The sequence below is a fragment of the Nelumbo lutea genome, chromosome 8 (genome assembly GCF_056320005.1).
Source record: "Nelumbo lutea isolate HS-2025 chromosome 8, American lotus-T2T, whole genome shotgun sequence".
Taxonomy (NCBI): Eukaryota; Viridiplantae; Streptophyta; class Magnoliopsida; order Proteales; family Nelumbonaceae; genus Nelumbo; species Nelumbo lutea.
Window position 1 is genome coordinate 16,944,545 of NC_142691.1, and position 18,454 is coordinate 16,962,998.

The window sequence follows — 18,454 nt, forward strand, 5'->3', positions numbered from 1 at the left end:
GTGTTACAAGGTGGTTTGGCCCAAGGACCACTTAGGGTAAGTGTTGGGCCCATAGAGCCCATTTGATGGGTTTCAGGGGGTGCACTGTTTTTAACAATGTATTCGACCAGGCCTTATAACAAAGGCTGGGCCGAACCCATGTGGTTGATGTGTAGATCAATGTTTGGGTCCCACACCATATAAGGAAGCCTAACTGGGCAGCAGTTAGGAAGGTTAAGTGAGCACATAAGCTTAATGGGCCTAAAGCCCATTTCGAATTGGGCTATTAATTTAGTTAATTAAAGGGGCGAATTCTGAGATGGATTAGCAGTTAGGATAGGGTCTTAATCCTATCCACTCAGAGAGTCCAGATCTGAATGTGATTCAGATCTAGAAACCTCCTAATAAGATTAGGATAAAGTTAATCTAATCTGCAGATAAGATAATGGTTTATCCTTATCATTAGAAGAGAAGGCTGATCCAAATATGATTTGGATAAGCACCTCCTAATGGGATTAGGAGTTGATCTTTTCAAGTTAACAAAAGAAGGAAGGGGGCGGCAGCCTTGAGAGAGACCAAGAAACACATCAGATCCTCTTTAGTGCTGAAATCAAGAAGAGAGAATTTTGCACCCTGCGAATACTTTCTTGCTGCCTCCCTGCTCTTGCCGCCCTGTTTGCCAGTTCGATCTCCAGCTGTGGGAGAAGTCAAGATTGGATTTTGACATCAATTCTTTGAGAAATGATTGAAAAGAGAGCTATGCTCACGTTCCATCCTGCTGTTTCTTGCGAAGGACAGAGTTCTTGGGGAAGAACACTGCTGATTCTGCTCCATCCTGCACTGCACCATCTTCAGTGGGAGCAGTCTTTGGATCCTTCCTTGGGCGTGAACACCTTTGTTGGGAGATATTGCTTCTCCGTATCAGGTATCATTCTCTCCCATTCCTTTTGGTTCAGATCTGGTTCAATTTAAGGTTCAAGATTTATCCTTGAAAATATGATTTTCTAAATAGGGAATGTGATTCTCAGTTGAAGGGAGAGAAAAAATTTTTGAAATTCGCCCCTTATTCCGCAATCTTTGGGCGTCCATCTGATGGATCTCTCAACCCTTCAATAGCAACCTCATGGAAGAGTAAAAATGAATTAATTTAAATTTGCATTCTGAGGACAGAGATCCATCAAGCTCGAAAGTTGCTTGTCTTCAAATCTCAATTTGTCTAATTCATCATGTAGCAAAAAAGTTGTATGATTCATAACACAAACAACTCCACCATATACCAAAACCATGGTTTTATGCATACAGCTAAGAACATCTAAAACAAATTGACAATCTCTTTCTCTTCTCTCACGTAAATGCATACATGCAATTGCAAATGCTCACATAAACTACTGACCACACGAGGACACAGATTTTTTATTCACCATCTACCATAAACTACTGATTCAGCAAACTACTGAATCTACTATCACATTGTGATGGCTTCTCCACCTGCTTGGAATCAGATTCATTGATCGATAGTGGGGTGACGTTCTCTGGTGAATGGTGATTATGGGTCTAAGGTTCTTGGATCAGGAGGAACCTCGAATTCATCTTCATTCCAGTAATCAAAAGCGGTGGTTGGGGTAACTGAGTTCAGACTTCAGAGTTCTTGGCCAAAGGAGGGAAAACACAGAAAATAGAGCCAAGTGATACTAGAGAGTAGAGTACGAAAAGTAAAACGCTAAAAGCCCTTCCTTGTTCGGCATCCTCAATACGTACCAGAGCAGAGAGATTGAAACCAAGATAGAAGAACCAGACACCCAAAGGGGAAAAGCTAGGACCTGAGCAATCTGGAGAAGAAAATCAAATAGCAAGCATTAACAAACCAAACACAACCTAAAGGTAGAGATTACTATCAATTAAACAATCATCTGGGGCTTCAGGCTTATATCTATAATAGGCAAAACTTGATGTGTGAGAATGCAAACACAACCCCCACTGAAAATTCAAGTTCGGTACGGATGGCCGCTTTTCTCTGGAACCAATAAGACTTCCATTAAAAGCACGTTACTAAGATCGAGACCTAGAACCAGAGGTAATGTCGAGCGTCAGGACACTTGACACATTTTTCTTTCTATTGATGTCCGAAAGGCATCAAACATGGTAGCTTGGTAAGTACTATAAATAAACAAAAGGGGATCCTATTGCAGCAGTAGTTTGCATTTTCCATTGTATTTTGCAAGGTTTCACAGTGTGATCGTAGTACTGCCATAGTGCCATCCATCCCATCGATATGAACATGAAAACTCGGACAAAATAAAATGAGAAGGTTGAAGCATCTGCACAAAGCTGTCCGCCGAGATTACCTCTTGCTCCCTTTTATCCTCGTTATGTTTGTACAGATTCGTTGGGAGAGCCGAAAGTGAACTTGGAACAAGGGGATGGGACGGTTGTACATCAGCTACGCACTCATCTCATTCCAGTTTCTTACTTTCACTACATGAGAATATTCGTTGTCTTTGAGTTGATTTTCGTAATTTCATTATTTCAGGCTGATAGGACTTAAATTTGTCAATTATACCAAAAGAAACAACACCCTGTATGTAGCATGTGGTATTAGGTATTAGGTATTAACAGTCATTTCTGTCGATCTGAGCATAAATCATTCCAAGGGCAGGCTCTAAACGGCTCTTCATTCTTCAAAATCAAATCACCCTGTACAGGAAAACATAGTCCAATGCACACCAGCAATGTTGCAAGGAAAACCAGTAGTCCTAGCCTTAAATGTAATGGCTATTATGAATGAGTCCAATTGTGCAACTCAAACGTAGATTCATTTCAAACTTAAATGAATGATCTCGCTGAGACCTCATTTTTCCTCCCTTGTTTCTAGTGGGTATAGAGCTGACATATAAGTGTTAGATAATGTATGTCCTCCACTCCAATTAGAATGATATTTCTTATCAAATGAAATCAAAACATCGTTATTTCATCTATGAATTATCCCTTAAGGTGGACATTTATGAGAATTATGTTAGCCAAATTGATGGGGCAATTGGATCCAAATGCCAAGGTTAGACCTAAAGTTCAATGGGTGATATTTAGTGAAACACCAACAAGTAACACTTCCAATTATGTTAAGAATTTTGGACATAGATGAACAAAACTGAAAAGTTGTATTCGATCCCTATCTTGATAGTAAGCTATTTTTTGTATACCAACCAATGAGATCTACTTAGGGTTAAATACTTATGTATATTGGAGAAGTTTGGAATAGCATTTGAATAACTTATCATTATGATAAGATCAGTCATTTTGTCAAACAAAGAGAATATCCTAGTTTATGCTCTCTAATAAAAGCCTAAAACTACCCACTGCAATTTTCAACTTTTCTTAAGATCAGTTTGTAAAATGTATTTATATCTATAAATAATTTATTTTATAAAAAGAATTTGCAAAATGTTTTAATCTTGGGAAGTAGTATATTGATATTATTGGTTTAGAAACTAAGAACAAGTGTCTACTTGCGATGAAATAAGATAAGCACTTTTCGTAGATTAAACAATTGGGCTTAGGTTATGTCTAAAACCCAAGCTCTACTTATATTTAAATGTTGGGCCGATAGGATTGGAGGTGATTCACTAGATTGCACATGGATTGGGAGCCGAATTCATGTTGCTTGAAAACTTGGTAGGTCTCATGCCATACAAGATTCAGGTTAAATTGATTGGTCAAAGATGTGAAAATAAAAGATTACTTGAGATGTTCAATTTGTTTCCAACGAAACTATAGTTTAATTAGTTACTTGCCTAGTTTGATTAGGAAGTTAGGTAGTTTCTGATTGGGGAACTCCTTATAGGACTCTAGGAGTCCATCTCTATATAGGATAGTGTAAGAGAATTGAGACATTGAGTTTGTCCAGCAAAGCTTAGTTCGACCAAGGCTGAAAGGAGACTTTCTTCTTTCTTTTTTCTCTAAGTTTTCCCAACAAACACAAACTTTTTGAGTGGTTAATTGTTCCATTCAACTGGAGATTTGAAATGCATAAAATCAACATCAATTGCCTAGGATCAAATTCCAACAATTTGTGCTACGCCATTCTTAGACTTGTTACACCACTTTGGGAGGTGTATTTGTAGCATCCAAATCAAGTAACATTTTACCCAATCTCTAGAACAAGATATGATGATTATTCTAGTCCAATCCTAGAAGGGAAAATTGTTCTCTCATAGAAATCCCAGCAAGGTTCAACCTTTTGGGCTAAGAACAGCCCTTTCTTTTATAAGAGCACCAAATAAATTATCATTCAACAGAATCACCTGGCCAACGAATAGAATTATGGTACTACAAGACCATGGATGAGAATTTAAACCTTTTTTCTGTCTAAAAATCCAGTCTACAGGGCATGGTTTAAACTTGGAAAATTCACAAAGTAAATTGGTTGAGCACGCTTGCAAGTATATTTGTTTAAGAAACTAGCTTGAAAACCAGTGCGTTCTCATCCTTTGGGGGGGAAATCTAACATAGACCTTCAAAAATGAATTGGGAACTTGTATTTTAAGTCCAGGTTTTGATTTATGAGCCAATAACAGTGTTTTCAAGCAAATAATAAAGATACATTTGTCACATGTAGCACCATCACCTTGGGCCTCTTAAATTAGGTCTCTTTCTTGTGACCAAAGAGAAACCTTGAAAACTGTACATGTACATTTGAGACAGGAGGATTCTGGATGAGAAAGTATTCTGGGTGCTGGCCTGCTGGGTTGCTGACCTTGGAATTGGAATGCCATAAATGAAAAGTTACTTGGAAAGAACATAAACCTTACTTAGAGACAAACACAAGGATGGCTCCCGCTCTATTTGCAACTCGAGCAGCCATTCTTTCCAAGTTACATAATTTGTATTAATATTTTGAAACAAATCCAGATATCTCGTGATACTGTTGATTTGTCGGTAGCTATGGGACACTTGGTTGGCACACAATTCAACCTGGCAGTCATTACAGATCCTGCAAGGAAGATAATTTTAGTTTAGGATTAATATGCATAGCAATGCTTATAAATCTGTTTTAGGTTTTGGATCATGGGGGTTCTTGCTTTGTTCTCTTCAGAATCAGCCATTGTTCCCTCCATATTTCTATGGCTAAAGGAAATTAATAATATAATGGCCTCCTGTAGGTTGGGATAGGAAGCCACCAATTACAAGGTCTAGACTGCAGACCCATGAAGCTTTTTTGGAAGAAAAATTAATGAAAAACATGAATTAACCAACAATCTTTCACTACCATACCACCAAGAAACATGAATGAATGCTACACTGCTGTTGATTCAGGTTAATGTGGGAAACTAAACATCAATTTCATTGTTGCAAGGGAGGGAATCCAGAATGGTTAGAAGACAGAATTCTTTGAGAATGTAAAAATGGAAAAGAATTAGTACACCAGTGAACTACCCCCCCCCCCAAGCATTGTCACCTGAGAGGATCCATGAGAAGAAAAAAAAAAAAAGAATCAACCCAGCTACAACACTTGAATATGTAGAAAAAAAAATCAATGAAACCCATACCTTCATGGAATAAAATTTCCAACTGCCAGAGAATGCCTCAAAAATTCAGGCTCGCTTTACCCCTCAAATGAGAATTACAAATTTACTCTCAAAGATATTATAAGCAGAGAGCTCACAGAGATACTTGCTCCTTTACCTATGATGGTCAGCAACCCAATAGAATCAGAAACCAATGTGGTATTGGTTTGGTGTAATAAAATGCTGGCCACAAAATTCTCTTTGATGAGAAGCGAAAGATACAAGTTTCCAGCTGTATTTGAAAATTCCAACTCTTTAGAACAAGAAGCTATTTATTCACCAAATTTCTGTTTTCTCAAGTATCATCAACCAACAACTTTTTCACTTGCTTTATAGTAAAGCATTTTCTGCACGTAGAACATCATGTATCCTTGTGCAGCTCTCACAATATTGTCACTAACTTGAGTGACCCACGCATCATCACACTTGTACCATTGATTACTTAACCGTAGGTAAGTCACATAATGACCAGCATCAAGTTTACCCGTGTGAGTCACAACTGCAAACAACTCAAACTCTGAAGATAACTCACTGGTAGCATCAGGCTCATCTCCATCAAATGCAAAAATTCGATTTCCAAACCTACTCCTTAAGATGGAAGAAGAGAGGTAAGGTGCCATGTCCAAGGAAAATGGGAACTGTAAATAGCGGTCAACCTTCCTCGACATATTTCGAGTTGACGAATGCTCAAACCTTTTGATGTGGAAACACGAAACTAGTGGAAGCTTTCTTATAGACATCTGTTTCAGAGATTCCTGCCTAACCTGACACTGTTGGCAGAAGAATTTCTGGTCTGAGCCTAGTCTCTCAGGCCTTGTAAAGCGATCTAAGCACCCCATGAGAGTAGATATTCCACAGCTTTGGCTTGAAATCATGGAATTTGGCTCACCATTGCAAGCATGATGCGACTTTGTAGAGACCATCTTTGCAGAATTCCCTTGGTTGGGTTCTAAATCCAATGAGATGTCTACACATGGGTCATAAGTTGTAGATGTAAAACCACATGCAGTACAAGTGACATCAGATCTCAAGATACCGGAGAATACTCTATGAGCAATACAACAGTCTCCACTGCCTGTGCAGACAACCAAAGAAGAGTGTCAAAATATGTAATGGTATGTGAGAAAACATAAGCTCAGAAGAAATAAGTGGCTTATTTCAAATAGTTTGTCAAAGTGTTCTGCTAATGGATGGAACCACAAATCACCACCTTGAAAGACTATAAGAAAGTGAGGAAAACTGGTAGACAATAAAACCATGTGTAGATTAAATTCTACCTCGCACACAGCTATACTGAATTTTACTTCTACTGGAAGTGTCAATATGCACACAACTTCTAGAACAAATCAAGGTGAACACCACATATTATAAACATAAAACAAAAGACTCTTTGTATTAAATTTTTCTCTTCTCCCCACCCCCTGGGATGTCCTGCACTCTGAATAGAAACTAAGTTGAATGATAGCTACAACATGTTACTATGTAAGATAACTGAATTTCACTTTAAATTGAGCAAACCAGTCACGTCTATGAAATGGAGGTAGACAATTTAGTAAACAGAAGTCCTAGGTCATTTTAGGATTGTTATTTTTCAGTCAATCATAACTAGAAACTCTTCCCTCTTCACATTGTGATATGTAATATTGATCGGATCCAACAATAAGATACCTCACTGCTTGTTTTCAATGTTTGAAAATTTAAAGCCAATTATCAATAATGGAGCAAAGACGTTTTTTTGATAGATAATGATAATTTTATTAATTAGAATAAAAACAAGTATACATCATACATGATACAACTCCCAACAAAGAGACACGAGGTGCAGCCACCAAACTACATCATAAAGCTTACAATTGAGCCCAAAAGAGCTGATTCCTATATACTCCTTGTTTGGCTAGGAAATTTGCCAACCCATTTGCCGATCTTCTTTCCTATTGAACTGTGACTGAATATTTGATGTTAGCCACTTAAATCTTCTCAAAGTCCCCCAGTAAGGCCAGGCTGCCATCTCCGGTTCTTTTAGCCATCCAATAACCAATTTGGAGTCACCTCCAATCATTAAATGATGCTCCACCGCCAACTCTTTTGCAATTTCTGCTCCTTGTATCACAGCTTGGAGTTCTGCATAAACTAAATCTCCCATCCCTATAGGACCAGAAAATAGAGCTACAATCTGGCCCTCAGCATTTCTAAAGACTCCCCCTATTCCAGATGGCCCCGGGTTGCCCAAACTACTGCCATCAAAATTTAATTTAATAAAGCCTACATCAGGAGGCTTCCAATCCACCAAAGACTTGCTTCTGACTGCAGAACTTTTGGCTAGTTGTTCCCAATTCCAACTTATATCATCAAATAATGGAGCAAAGACATGGCACCCCTTGATTTCAAGCAGCAGTATCACCACATTCTAGAACACAGGGATCTGCTCATTATCTTCACCAAAATAAGACCCTCTAAGGAACCCACCATGTGAAGCACATCCAAATCAGAAGCAACAAGAAAATATTATGATGGAAAATTTAGACCAAGGAGAAGTGTACTCACTGGAGGGAAGAAGGTGTCATCCCAACTCCCAAGCCTTCCCAATGAAATTGACCATGAAGTTGAAGAAAACTTGTCAATGCCCTAAGGCCAGAAACTAGATAGACTGACCCTCCCTGCAGTTGAATATTGCTGTTATCTCGTCTTAACTATTTTGTGTACCACAATGAATAATTTAAAAATATAGGTGGGAGGACTTCAAATCCTCATTAGGAGTATTTATTTCTTCATCTCTAACTGAACATGCTTTATTGGTATTACAATATGTACATCAAACTATACAAGCAATATAACCATCTTTATGTACAAACACGTAGCCCATGCTGTTCCCTTGTTCCATGGGGAATTGAACATTGCATGCAACACTTTTCAACCCAGGGGAGACCTCCCAAGTTATTGTTTGTCTATTTCCTAGAGCTAAGGAATCAACAATGTTATTGGCTGTTCTCTAGTTTGATGTCTAAACTGCAATGCTCCTACCATTCCTCCTTTTAGCCAATCTATAACCACTTTTGCCATCCTCAGCCTTGGATGAAGATGAATGATAGCAATTCAGCCCCCATGGAATTTCCAGTACCTATTGAGCCAGAATAAGCTAAAATGGCCTCCCCCTCATGATTTCTGAAAACACCTCCTACTCCTAATGGCCCTTGGTTTCCCAGGCTACGGTCATCAAAATTCAATTTTACCATCTCATTAAAGAGGGTAACCAAGATATCTTAGGCCTGTCCCTCAGGAACATTTAATTTTTTCTCTGATAAATCTACCATCTTTATCTGTTGAGATCTAATCTGCTTTTATATAAAGCGCATGTAAATTATGTGCCAAACACTATAAGCATCTATAACTCGGCTTCTCCTTGTGGGCAATTTAACCCTAACAACCTTGGATTGGCAAGATCAGAATCTCATTACAGTCTGGTTTCTTTTAGTCAATCTATTCTAGTGTTCTACACGGACCCCCCTGTACTATGGGGTCAGTGACAAAGACCCCCCTGCATTTTTTTTTGCAACAAAGCCCCCCCTAACTTTGGCCATTAGACAAAGACCCTCCTCCGTTAGTGTTCTGTCAGTTAACTTCGAAAAAGATTCTGATTTTACTGTTTAAAGTTTTCTAAATGCCTAAACTACCTTTTCTAATTTATTTTAGCTTTTTCTCTTTTTCTGTTATTATCTTCATCCCATTTACTTTGCTCAAACTACCCTCTTCTCTCTCTCTGGTCTAAACTCTAGAGTACAGAGAAAGAAAATGAAGAACACTAACAGAGAGCTTCTGAAGGGGATCCCTCTGATGGCTGTGATGGCAAAGTTGAAGAACAACATGCAGAAGCTCTCTTACATCTCAGTCCCATCCAAGATAATCCACTCTCTGTCATCTTCATCTCTCCAGTCTCTTCTCTCACCCAAGTTCTCCAGGAATGCCAACTGGTTTTTCAACACCTCAAGGAGGCCAAGATTTTGTCTTTCGGTTCATGTTAAGGTTGTGCTGGACAATCGTGCCGGAAAAGCCATCACCACTAGAACCTCCACTGCTGAGATTGAAGAAGCCTTCTCGGTGATTGAAATCCTCCTGGTTTTGCCTTCCAGAGCAACTCTATTCACTACTTTCATTCCCCGTGTTCTGGAACTGCAATCAAATCATTGCATAAAGAAGAACTGAGTATATTTGGCAATCAACATCAATAAGTCTTAATAGAAGGCTTGAGCAGTTAATTTGTTCTTCACAACTCACTAAGCAAGTGTACAATTCTTGAAGAATGGGTGGTTCAGTTCAGCATGATTGCCATGATGAACTGATATTGTTCAGTCCCAAGGGAAAGAAGTGATGAAAAGATAGAACAGAAGCAGAAAGTTTTGAGTAGTATCAGTTGATTAAGGAAGTGAGAACAACCTAAATCAAACTATTCTGGCCTTGAGCAAAGATGAAACCAATGACAAAGAGATCAGACCATGGTAGCATAGGCTGTCTTGCCTTCAGCAAAGAGATCGGACACCAGACCTTATGTTTAAATAACAACCCTAATTCTGGTTGCATGTTCGTGCTGAGATTCATGAAGACAAGGCCTCCTAACTTTTATTGGTTTCTTTTCCAGCTCAATCTTAGCACGTGATTGTCTTCATCTCAGAATTCCATGATACTGCTTTGTGTTCACATAAACAGGCTTCCTAGCTAGAAGACAGTGATGGTGCCTTGCATAATACTGACATTACCTATGAACTTGCAGATCTGGGCAATACGACCACACCCACAAAAACCTTCATCCCCTAAATATCACAAGAACTTGTGGCTATGGTGAACGGATTGTTACGATTAAAGTTACTTTTGGGCCAGTTAGATTTTAAGAGAGAATGGCAACAAAAGAAAATTTAAAAAGTTTAATGGGTATTTTGGTAATTTAACACCTTACGTTACCTGATTTAACGGCCGAGGGGGCACCTGTCACACGTAAAAGTTCAGGGGGGCCTTTGTTGCAAAAAAAGTGCAGGGGGGTCTTTGTCACTGACCCCATAGTACAGGGGGGTTCCGTGTAATTTACCCTAATGAATTTGCTCCATTAGGTCATACTCAATAAAAAATGTATTTAAAAACAATATCCTTACTAAATTTTACAACCTCCGATACCTTTCCCCAATCAAAAAGTGTGATCCCCTGATAGTATGAGCCCCATGTTACACAGTAAACTTCATAAATCAAATTTAAAATGATAGAATGCTACTAAATTCAAAAGGATCAGAGAACATCTAAGAAAAACAAATCTACATGACCCTCTACTGTACCTAAAAAGCATGACTATGTACATTGTATATAACATGCCTTTTACAGAAGAAGTGCAGCATACAACATCAAGAGCTGAAAAAACAAATAGCTTTGAGAAAAATAAATTGTATCAATCAAGTAGTAGGACAGTAAAAGCACCCCATATATGGTGTACATGTGGGGAGTCCCACACCATAAGATTGATTGGATATATAAACTACAAGGCATAAAACACCCATTTCATATAACTTTCTATTTTGGTGATATCATCATATGGATAGCGTCCATGCTGGAACCTGTCAATTAAAATTCCAATATGCCGCATGTGCACAATTTACACATATTGCTGTTTCTAGCTTTCCCTTATTGTCTATATTCAATAAATGTTAAACATCCAGGAAGGCAGAAATAGTTGACAAAAACTCAAAAGACAGAAACAAGTAAAGGAAAGGGAAGGAAATGCAAATAAATCTTCAATATGCAAAGGAATTTACCTTGTCTCTGGGGCCTACATTGACCTTTCTCCACATTTTCATGGATACCATCAAGCATGGAAATGAAAAATTCATGGGCATCCTGCTGTTCATAACTTGCTAGGTTTGCTGCATGTTGCCACCAACTGCAACAAAGTCACAGTTTTCAACAATCAAAAAACTGCTGCTTCATTATCACAATACTTTCAAAATTCCATCCGTAGAAGTAGAACCCACTTGATTTGGTACTCAAGAAAATCTACTGGTGCAGCAAAAAGAAATCAATTATACAACTTAGAAAGAAGCTTCCATCAAGAAAACTGATGACGAGACAAAACCATGATGGGATGAACGAAAAGCACACCAAATTGCAATATTTCAGTTTGGTAGGAGATAACGTGTACTGCAAACTTATCTTTTGATGCTCAATTTACTTCGGAAAGAAATAAAAAAGAAAAATATACAATTATATTTTATATGAGCATTGCTACCACCAACATTGAAGAATTAGTCTAACAGTAGCATTATCACCATCAGAAAACAATAACATTAACAGAGAACACGAAAGATAGAGAAATCATGGTGAAAGGCTGAAAGATATGAAATTCAGGCGTATGCATAGGTCCTAGCTGCAACAATATAAAATCCGATAAGCGTAGGTAAGATGGTGAGATTAAAGAACAAAACTTTGACATCGAATCAAACCTGTATAGGAATTTCGCAGGGCTATAAGGCGCCCGATCACCGGAAAAAACAGCAGAGAACATCGCATCCATGTCGCAAGCCAGACACAACCGCAAATTCTTACTGTTATCGTGTCCGATGGCATTCTTCCTAGGAACATTACTGACATTGTTCTTCTGCTGACAAACGTAACGATTATGGCGATCACTTAAGAAATAGTTCCTCAGTGGTGGCGTATGAAGCAGTGCTTGCAAGACCGAATTCATGAAACAAGTGTTGCCAAGATTGTTGAGCCCCCGCAATCCCCAAGGCAAACCCACCGAAGGATCGCCGTCTCCCCTCTGCAACGGACTCGAACACCTTCCCATCAAAACGCGCTCTCTCGGATCAGGCGCCCAGGGCCGGTAATCCACCCTCCTCCGTTTCCTCAGATTCTCCGGCGGAGCAGCGGGCATCGTTGATCCGCCAAGCGTTGAAGCCTCCGTCTGCGCAAGAACAACCGCCGCATCGAAGTCTCGATCGTAGACCTGGTCGCGACATGCACAGCAGAAGAGCTCGGCGCGGTCGACGTCGACAGCAATCTCGTGACCCGGTAGCATCGACTCGGCATGAGCGGCCGCATGGGACGACTCGGGCGGCGAGTGGCAGAAAACGGCGGCGCAAGCGACGCATGCATAGAGGCGGGGGCGAGACGATTCCCCGCAGGAGCCGCAGCGAGGGACCTCGTCCGGGTCGCGGCGGATCGCGGCACGGCCGAGTGGCTTGACTCGTAGGCATTCCTGTAGGGCTCGGAAGGGCTTGTGGCCATGTCTGGATTTGAAATCGGAGATGTGAGGACACGGCAGGGGAATCTGACCATTTCGATGGTGATTGCTGAGTGATGACATCGAAAGAGCCCTGGATGCTGACGATGTTCTGCAGAAGAGTATAAGAAGAAGAAACCCTAGTTCTGCAGGAGATAAGCTTCATGGATCGATCGAATCAGTCTAAAAGAAAAGATCGAGAAATCCGGGGATTGAAACCGTAGGAATGCGGAGCTAAAACAGAATCAAAATCCGTTGTTTTTATTGTGCCTGACTCTGAGGTTACGGGAATTCTTTTGGGGTTTCTTCATCTTTTCGAAAATCAAAACTTCTACCATTTCACTTTTATTTGATTTCGGCGAGAGATAAAGGAAGGATTTGATTTTTATATGTTTCTGGTTTTAATTGATTTTTATTCCTTGCTGCTTTTGCTGTTGGTTTGGATCCAAATAGAGAGGAGACACCGAGAGATTTCAGATTTGCGTGTGAGTCGAGGACTCGAGGTTGAGAGAGAGAGAGAGGGTGAGGAGGAAATTTTATTCCTTGCTCCTCTACTGACCGCTGACCCCTGAGCTGAGGGCTATTTTGGGTATTCTCTTTACTACTTAAAGGAAATTGATTAGCCCCACCACTACAGTTTGCAAATTGCAGATTGCACCGGTGCAAAATTACGATGTCTAAATGATTTGGGTGCAAAGTTTGATTCATTTTTGTCTGAATGTTTACCTTATTTTTTTTTTCAAGCCTGAACCATTGAGGGCCGGCAAGGTGAAATTAGATGAGATGTTAAGGCTCCGTTTGGTTTGTGGGATGGGGATGAAAAAAAAGGAAATATTCTTTTTTCTTTCATTTGTTTTAAAGGGAGATAGGGGGATGGAATGAGAAAAAAGCGGGATGTGAGATCTTAAAATTGTGGAATTTGGGTCACACCAAAACCATGCAACTCCGGTGGAAAAACTCGAGTTTTTTCATCTTCATCCTCTACCTCGCTATTGCTGCACCATTGCTGTTGCTGGTAGCCACCGTCACTCGTTGAAGATGTTTCTGCCATTGGTAGAACCCAGATCGACGCAAACACAAATCGAAGGTTTTTTTCCTTGGTACAGCTTGGATTTGGGTTCGTTAACATAGATCGAAGCTTAGTCATGGAGTTCTTGTCTCTCCCTCCCATCTTCCTCTTCTCTCTTCTCTCCCTTCTTCTCTCTCTGTAATAGTGTTTTCCTATTATTTTCCCATATATAAAACCAAACAATGGAAATGTAATTTTTTACACTTTCCTATCCCATCCCACCCAAATCTTCCCACAAACCAAACGAAGCCTAAAGGCTTAGTGTAGAGGGAGTGCAAATACAAAGATGTAGAATGCTACAAAATCTTGTCGTTTATATTACTTTGTATGTCTTTATAATTAAAGCTCTAGCGGCTCTTGAGGGCTCGGAGAGGAAAAGAAAACCAACTGATGAGGGATAATTTGGCACAACCTAATAAGTAATATAAACGACATGAAGCTGGAACTGCTGAATATCGCAATATTGAGGAAAGCAAAGTTGGTGGCTCAAATGGCTCAATTGAAAGAAAGTCATCTAGCTCAAGTGAAGATCTCTCACTTGAATCTCTTGAGCAAAGGACAAGAAGGCAACCAATTTGGATGAGAGATTAAGTAAGTGGAGAAGGCTTATCAGAGAAAAAAGACATGACAAATTTAGCGATGTTTGCTGCCAATGATCCAATTTCATTCAAAGAAGCACTAAAAGATGCAAAATGGAGAACAACAATGAATGTGGAGATTGAAGCTATAGAGAAAAATGATACATGGGAATTGACAAACTTGCCTATTGGAGCAAAGAAGGTTGGGGTGAACTGGGTGTACAAGACAAAACTCAATGAAAGTGGTGAGGTGGAGAAATACAAAGCCCGTTTGGTTGCAAAGGGATACACCCAAAAACATGGCGTGGACTACACTGAAGTCTTCGCACCTGTAGCACATTTAGAAACAATTCGGTTGGTGATTTCTCTTGTAGCTCAAAAGGCGTGGACCATTTTTTAGCTAGATGTGAAGTCAGCCTTTCTTCATGGAGAACTCCATGAAGAAGTTTTCGTCGAATATCCTCCTGGTTATGAGAAAAAAAGGTGTTGAACGGAAAGTTTACAGATTGAAAAAGTCTCTATACGAACTAAAACAAGCACTATGAGCTTGGTATAGTTGAATAGAGTTATATTTTTCAAAGGAAAGTTTCCAACAATGCCCTTATGAACATACTTTGTTCATCAAAGTGAGAGGAGGTAAAATTTTGATTGTTTGCCTTTATGTTGATGACTTGATTTTCACTGGAAATGATGAGCATATGTTTGTTGATTTTAAAAATTCAATGATGCATGAGTTCGACATGACAGACCTTGGAAAAATGAGATATTTTCTTGGTATAGAGGTATTGCAAAGTCAGATAGGGATTTTTATTTGTCAAAGAAGGTATGCATAGGAGGTACTAGAGAGGTTTGATATGGATAAATGCAATTCAGTTCAGAATCTCATTGTTCTAGGTTATAAGCTCATGCGAGATGAGAATGGAGTAAAGGTGGACAACAATCGATACAAGTAAATAATTGGCAGCCTAATGTATCTGACTGTAACCCGACCTGATATCACGTTTGTGGTAAGTCTATCGAGTAGGTATATGGAGCATCCCATAGAGCTTCATCTTCAAGCTACCAAACGGGTGTTGAGATATTTGAAAGGGACATATGACTTTTGAATTTTTTATAGCAAGAGAGGAGATGATACGCTAGCCGCTTATACAGATAGTGACTATGCTGGAGATTTAGATGACAGAAAGAGTACTTCAGGCTATGTGTTCCTATTAAATTCAGGAGTTGTTTCGTGGTCATCTAAGAAGCAACCTATAGTTACTTTATCTACCACTGAAGCCGAGTTTGTTGCAGTAATTTCATGTGCTTGTCAAGCGGTATGGTTAAGGAGAATTTTGAAGAGTTTTAATCATGTTCAAAATGATGGCACAAGTCTTTTGTGATAGCAGTTCAGCTATTGAGCTCTCGAAGAATCTTATATTACATGGTTGAAGCAAGCATATAGATGTTAGATTTCATTTTCTTCGTGAGCTTACTAAAGATGGAGTTGTGAAGTTGGTCCATTGTCATACCCAATAACAGATTGCAGATATTATGACCAAACCATTGAAGTATGACCAGTTTGTGAAACTTAGAGATTTGCTTGGGGTTTGTACTGATCCAAATATAAACTGAATAGAATCAGTATTTAGTTTAAGGGAGGATGGTAAAGTTGTTAGCAGTTGATTTAGTCCTTGGATTTTGTTGCTATTCTTTAGGAATAAGTTATTTGTTTCCTGATCAGCTGCCACAGTCTGTTGCTATTCTTTAGGAATAAGTTGTTTGTTTCCTAGTCAACTGCCATGTTAATAGGCATGTAAAACGTGGTTGTTTTTCTTTTTCTGTTTCTTTTGTAGGGCTATTTATAGCCATATCAGTTGTTTCAATAAAATGGTAGAAAACATTCTCTCAACACTTGTTTATTTCTAACAGATTATACAGAGAGCTGTAACAAAAAAAAAAAAATCAGTTGTTCGTCATTACCTTCATTTCTTGCTTATTCCTATTCCTTGAATAGCAAAAAATAAAAAATAAAAAAGGACAATCAAAACTGCATAAAGAATTCCCCAGTCCTTGCTAAGTACACGTAAATTTTCCAACAACATTTAAACATTTGAAATTATGGACTGAATAATCCAAGAAGCAATCGACTGTAGCACAATTACATGAAGTTGGATTATAGTCGATTTGATATTGACACACAGAAATTGGTAGCAGAAGATTACTTGAAAGTCTAAATACTAGAGTAGCAAACATTGATCTCACGATGCATGAAATCAACTAATATGTCAATAACAACGCATGAGCAAGTGTTCTGGTTGATTTTGGTCTTCTTCTTTGTTGTTTTCCGATTTTTCTTTTTCTACCTACATATCCTATACTTCCATTTTGTCTTTGACAGGAAGAGAAGAAGAAGATGATAATTTTATCGCCAGTCACCGATCATCAGTCTCCCTACTTGGTTGTTGTGATTTGATGTTGAAAGACTATGGCCTTTTTTTGTAAATCGAACCAGTGGTACCGGTTTTTCCATTTTGCCAAACCTAAACCGAACCAGTACCACTCATTAACCAGTCCATCGGTTTCAGTTTTTTACTGGTTTGGTTCTTCGGTTTTTTGGTTTTTTATATTTATATTATATATTATATAAATATATGTATAATATTATATTATAAATAATATATAATATATTGTAAATATTTTAAAAACATATAATATATATAATATATTTATAAATAGATCATTATAAATATAATATATAAGTATATATATATAATGAATATATATTTATACATAATACATAGAAAATATGCGACATATATTAAAAATATACATATAAATATATACCGGTTGGTTTGGTTAACCATCGATTTTTTTGTAGGTTACCGAAAACCGAACCGATCCTTTAGTTTTTCAAAAATTCCAAACCAAAACTGAACCAATCGATTCGGTTAACCGCATTTTGCAGTTTGGTTTTCTCAGTTCTGATCAATTTTTCGGTTTTCCATGGACACCTCTATGAAAGAAGGTGAGAGGGGAATTTTAATGAAGGAGGTTGTCATTTTTCACTTCTTTTGGTTTTTAGTGGCTTGTTGGACTAGCCTTAACAAAGCAATTCGTTAAATTCCTAAACTTAATGAGGTGACATGCTATTTTCATTGGCATGTGCATGCTTCCTGTGAATCCGATGGTCCACAAAATTCGAGCTCACTTAGGGGGTGTTCTGTAGTGTGGATGAGAAATTGGTGGGTGTGGACTGATCCACACTACACCCAATGGCAGAGACCAATCCACACCACACCATAATCCATAACTATTCTAAACTATGGACAAACTGTGTGGACCGGACCAATCCACACCCATAGTGGCATTCTTTAGTGTGGCTTTTTTTATTCTATGTATTTCATGTACAATTTATGAATGATATACACAATTAATCATAAATATCTATTTTTTGCATTTTGTATGATAAACATTTTAAAAAATGCATCAATGAATTAATATTAACAAATAAGTATTAATTTTTATAAAACAATAATTAAATAATTATAAAAATTATAAAATATATTACATATTTAAAAAATATTATTTTATTGATAAAAACATTAAAAAATAAAAAAAATAAATAAAATAATTAATATTTTGTAAACAAAAATATTAAAAACAATATTTAAACAATTGATACAAGAAATTTTTGCAAGACAAATGCTATTTTAACTAAGGACGTATAGGCAAGTGCTCAATGGTTGACGAATGAGCCTAACAGCCATGTAGTAGATTCTTGATGGGCCTAGAAAGCGCCAGGACTCATCTATTAATTCAATCCATGCCGACGCGTGTCCCTGGTTAGTGCGAAGTGAACCAATACTTAGAATGTACAAACCAACGACAAGACAAAAATGGATCTCCAAAGATAAGGACCTTTGCTTCTCTATTGCTATAAATACAACCAACATTCAACAAGCCTGAAAGAAAATAAACTAACTACACATCTTCTCTTCTCTCAGCTCTCCTCATTCATCACACACTT

At 38.3% G+C, this 18,454-nt stretch overlaps 1 protein-coding gene across 1 annotated transcript; it reads right to left on the bottom strand.

Annotated features, from left to right (window-relative positions):
• Positions 1–4,484: 4,484 nt before the first annotated feature.
• On the bottom strand, positions 4,485–13,373 carry LOC148843036 (ubiquitin C-terminal hydrolase 22-like). Its single transcript, XM_088957205.1, has 4 exons — positions 12,017–13,373; positions 11,333–11,457; positions 5,523–6,615; positions 4,485–4,966 (listed from the first exon to the last, which is right to left on the bottom strand). Exons 1-3 carry the CDS (start codon positions 12,880–12,882, stop codon positions 5,846–5,848), a joined length of 1,761 nt encoding a protein of 586 aa, XP_088813331.1. The 5' UTR covers positions 12,883–13,373; the 3' UTR covers positions 4,485–4,966; positions 5,523–5,845.
• Between the last annotated feature and the right edge of the window lie 5,081 nt (positions 13,374–18,454).

Excerpts from the sequence above, each read along its gene's own strand:
- LOC148843036 (XM_088957205.1), bottom strand. The coding sequence starts at position 12,882 with ATGTCATCACTCAGCAATCACCATCGAAATGGTCAGATTCCCCTGCCG. Across the intron at positions 11,458-12,016 it reads CCTGCGAAATTCCTATACAG|TTGGTGGCAACATGCAGCAA; the intron begins GTTTGATTCGAT and ends ACTTTGTTGCAG. Across the intron at positions 6,616-11,332 it reads ATGTAGGCCCCAGAGACAAG|GCAGTGGAGACTGTTGTATT; the intron begins GTAAATTCCTTT and ends TTGTCTGCACAG.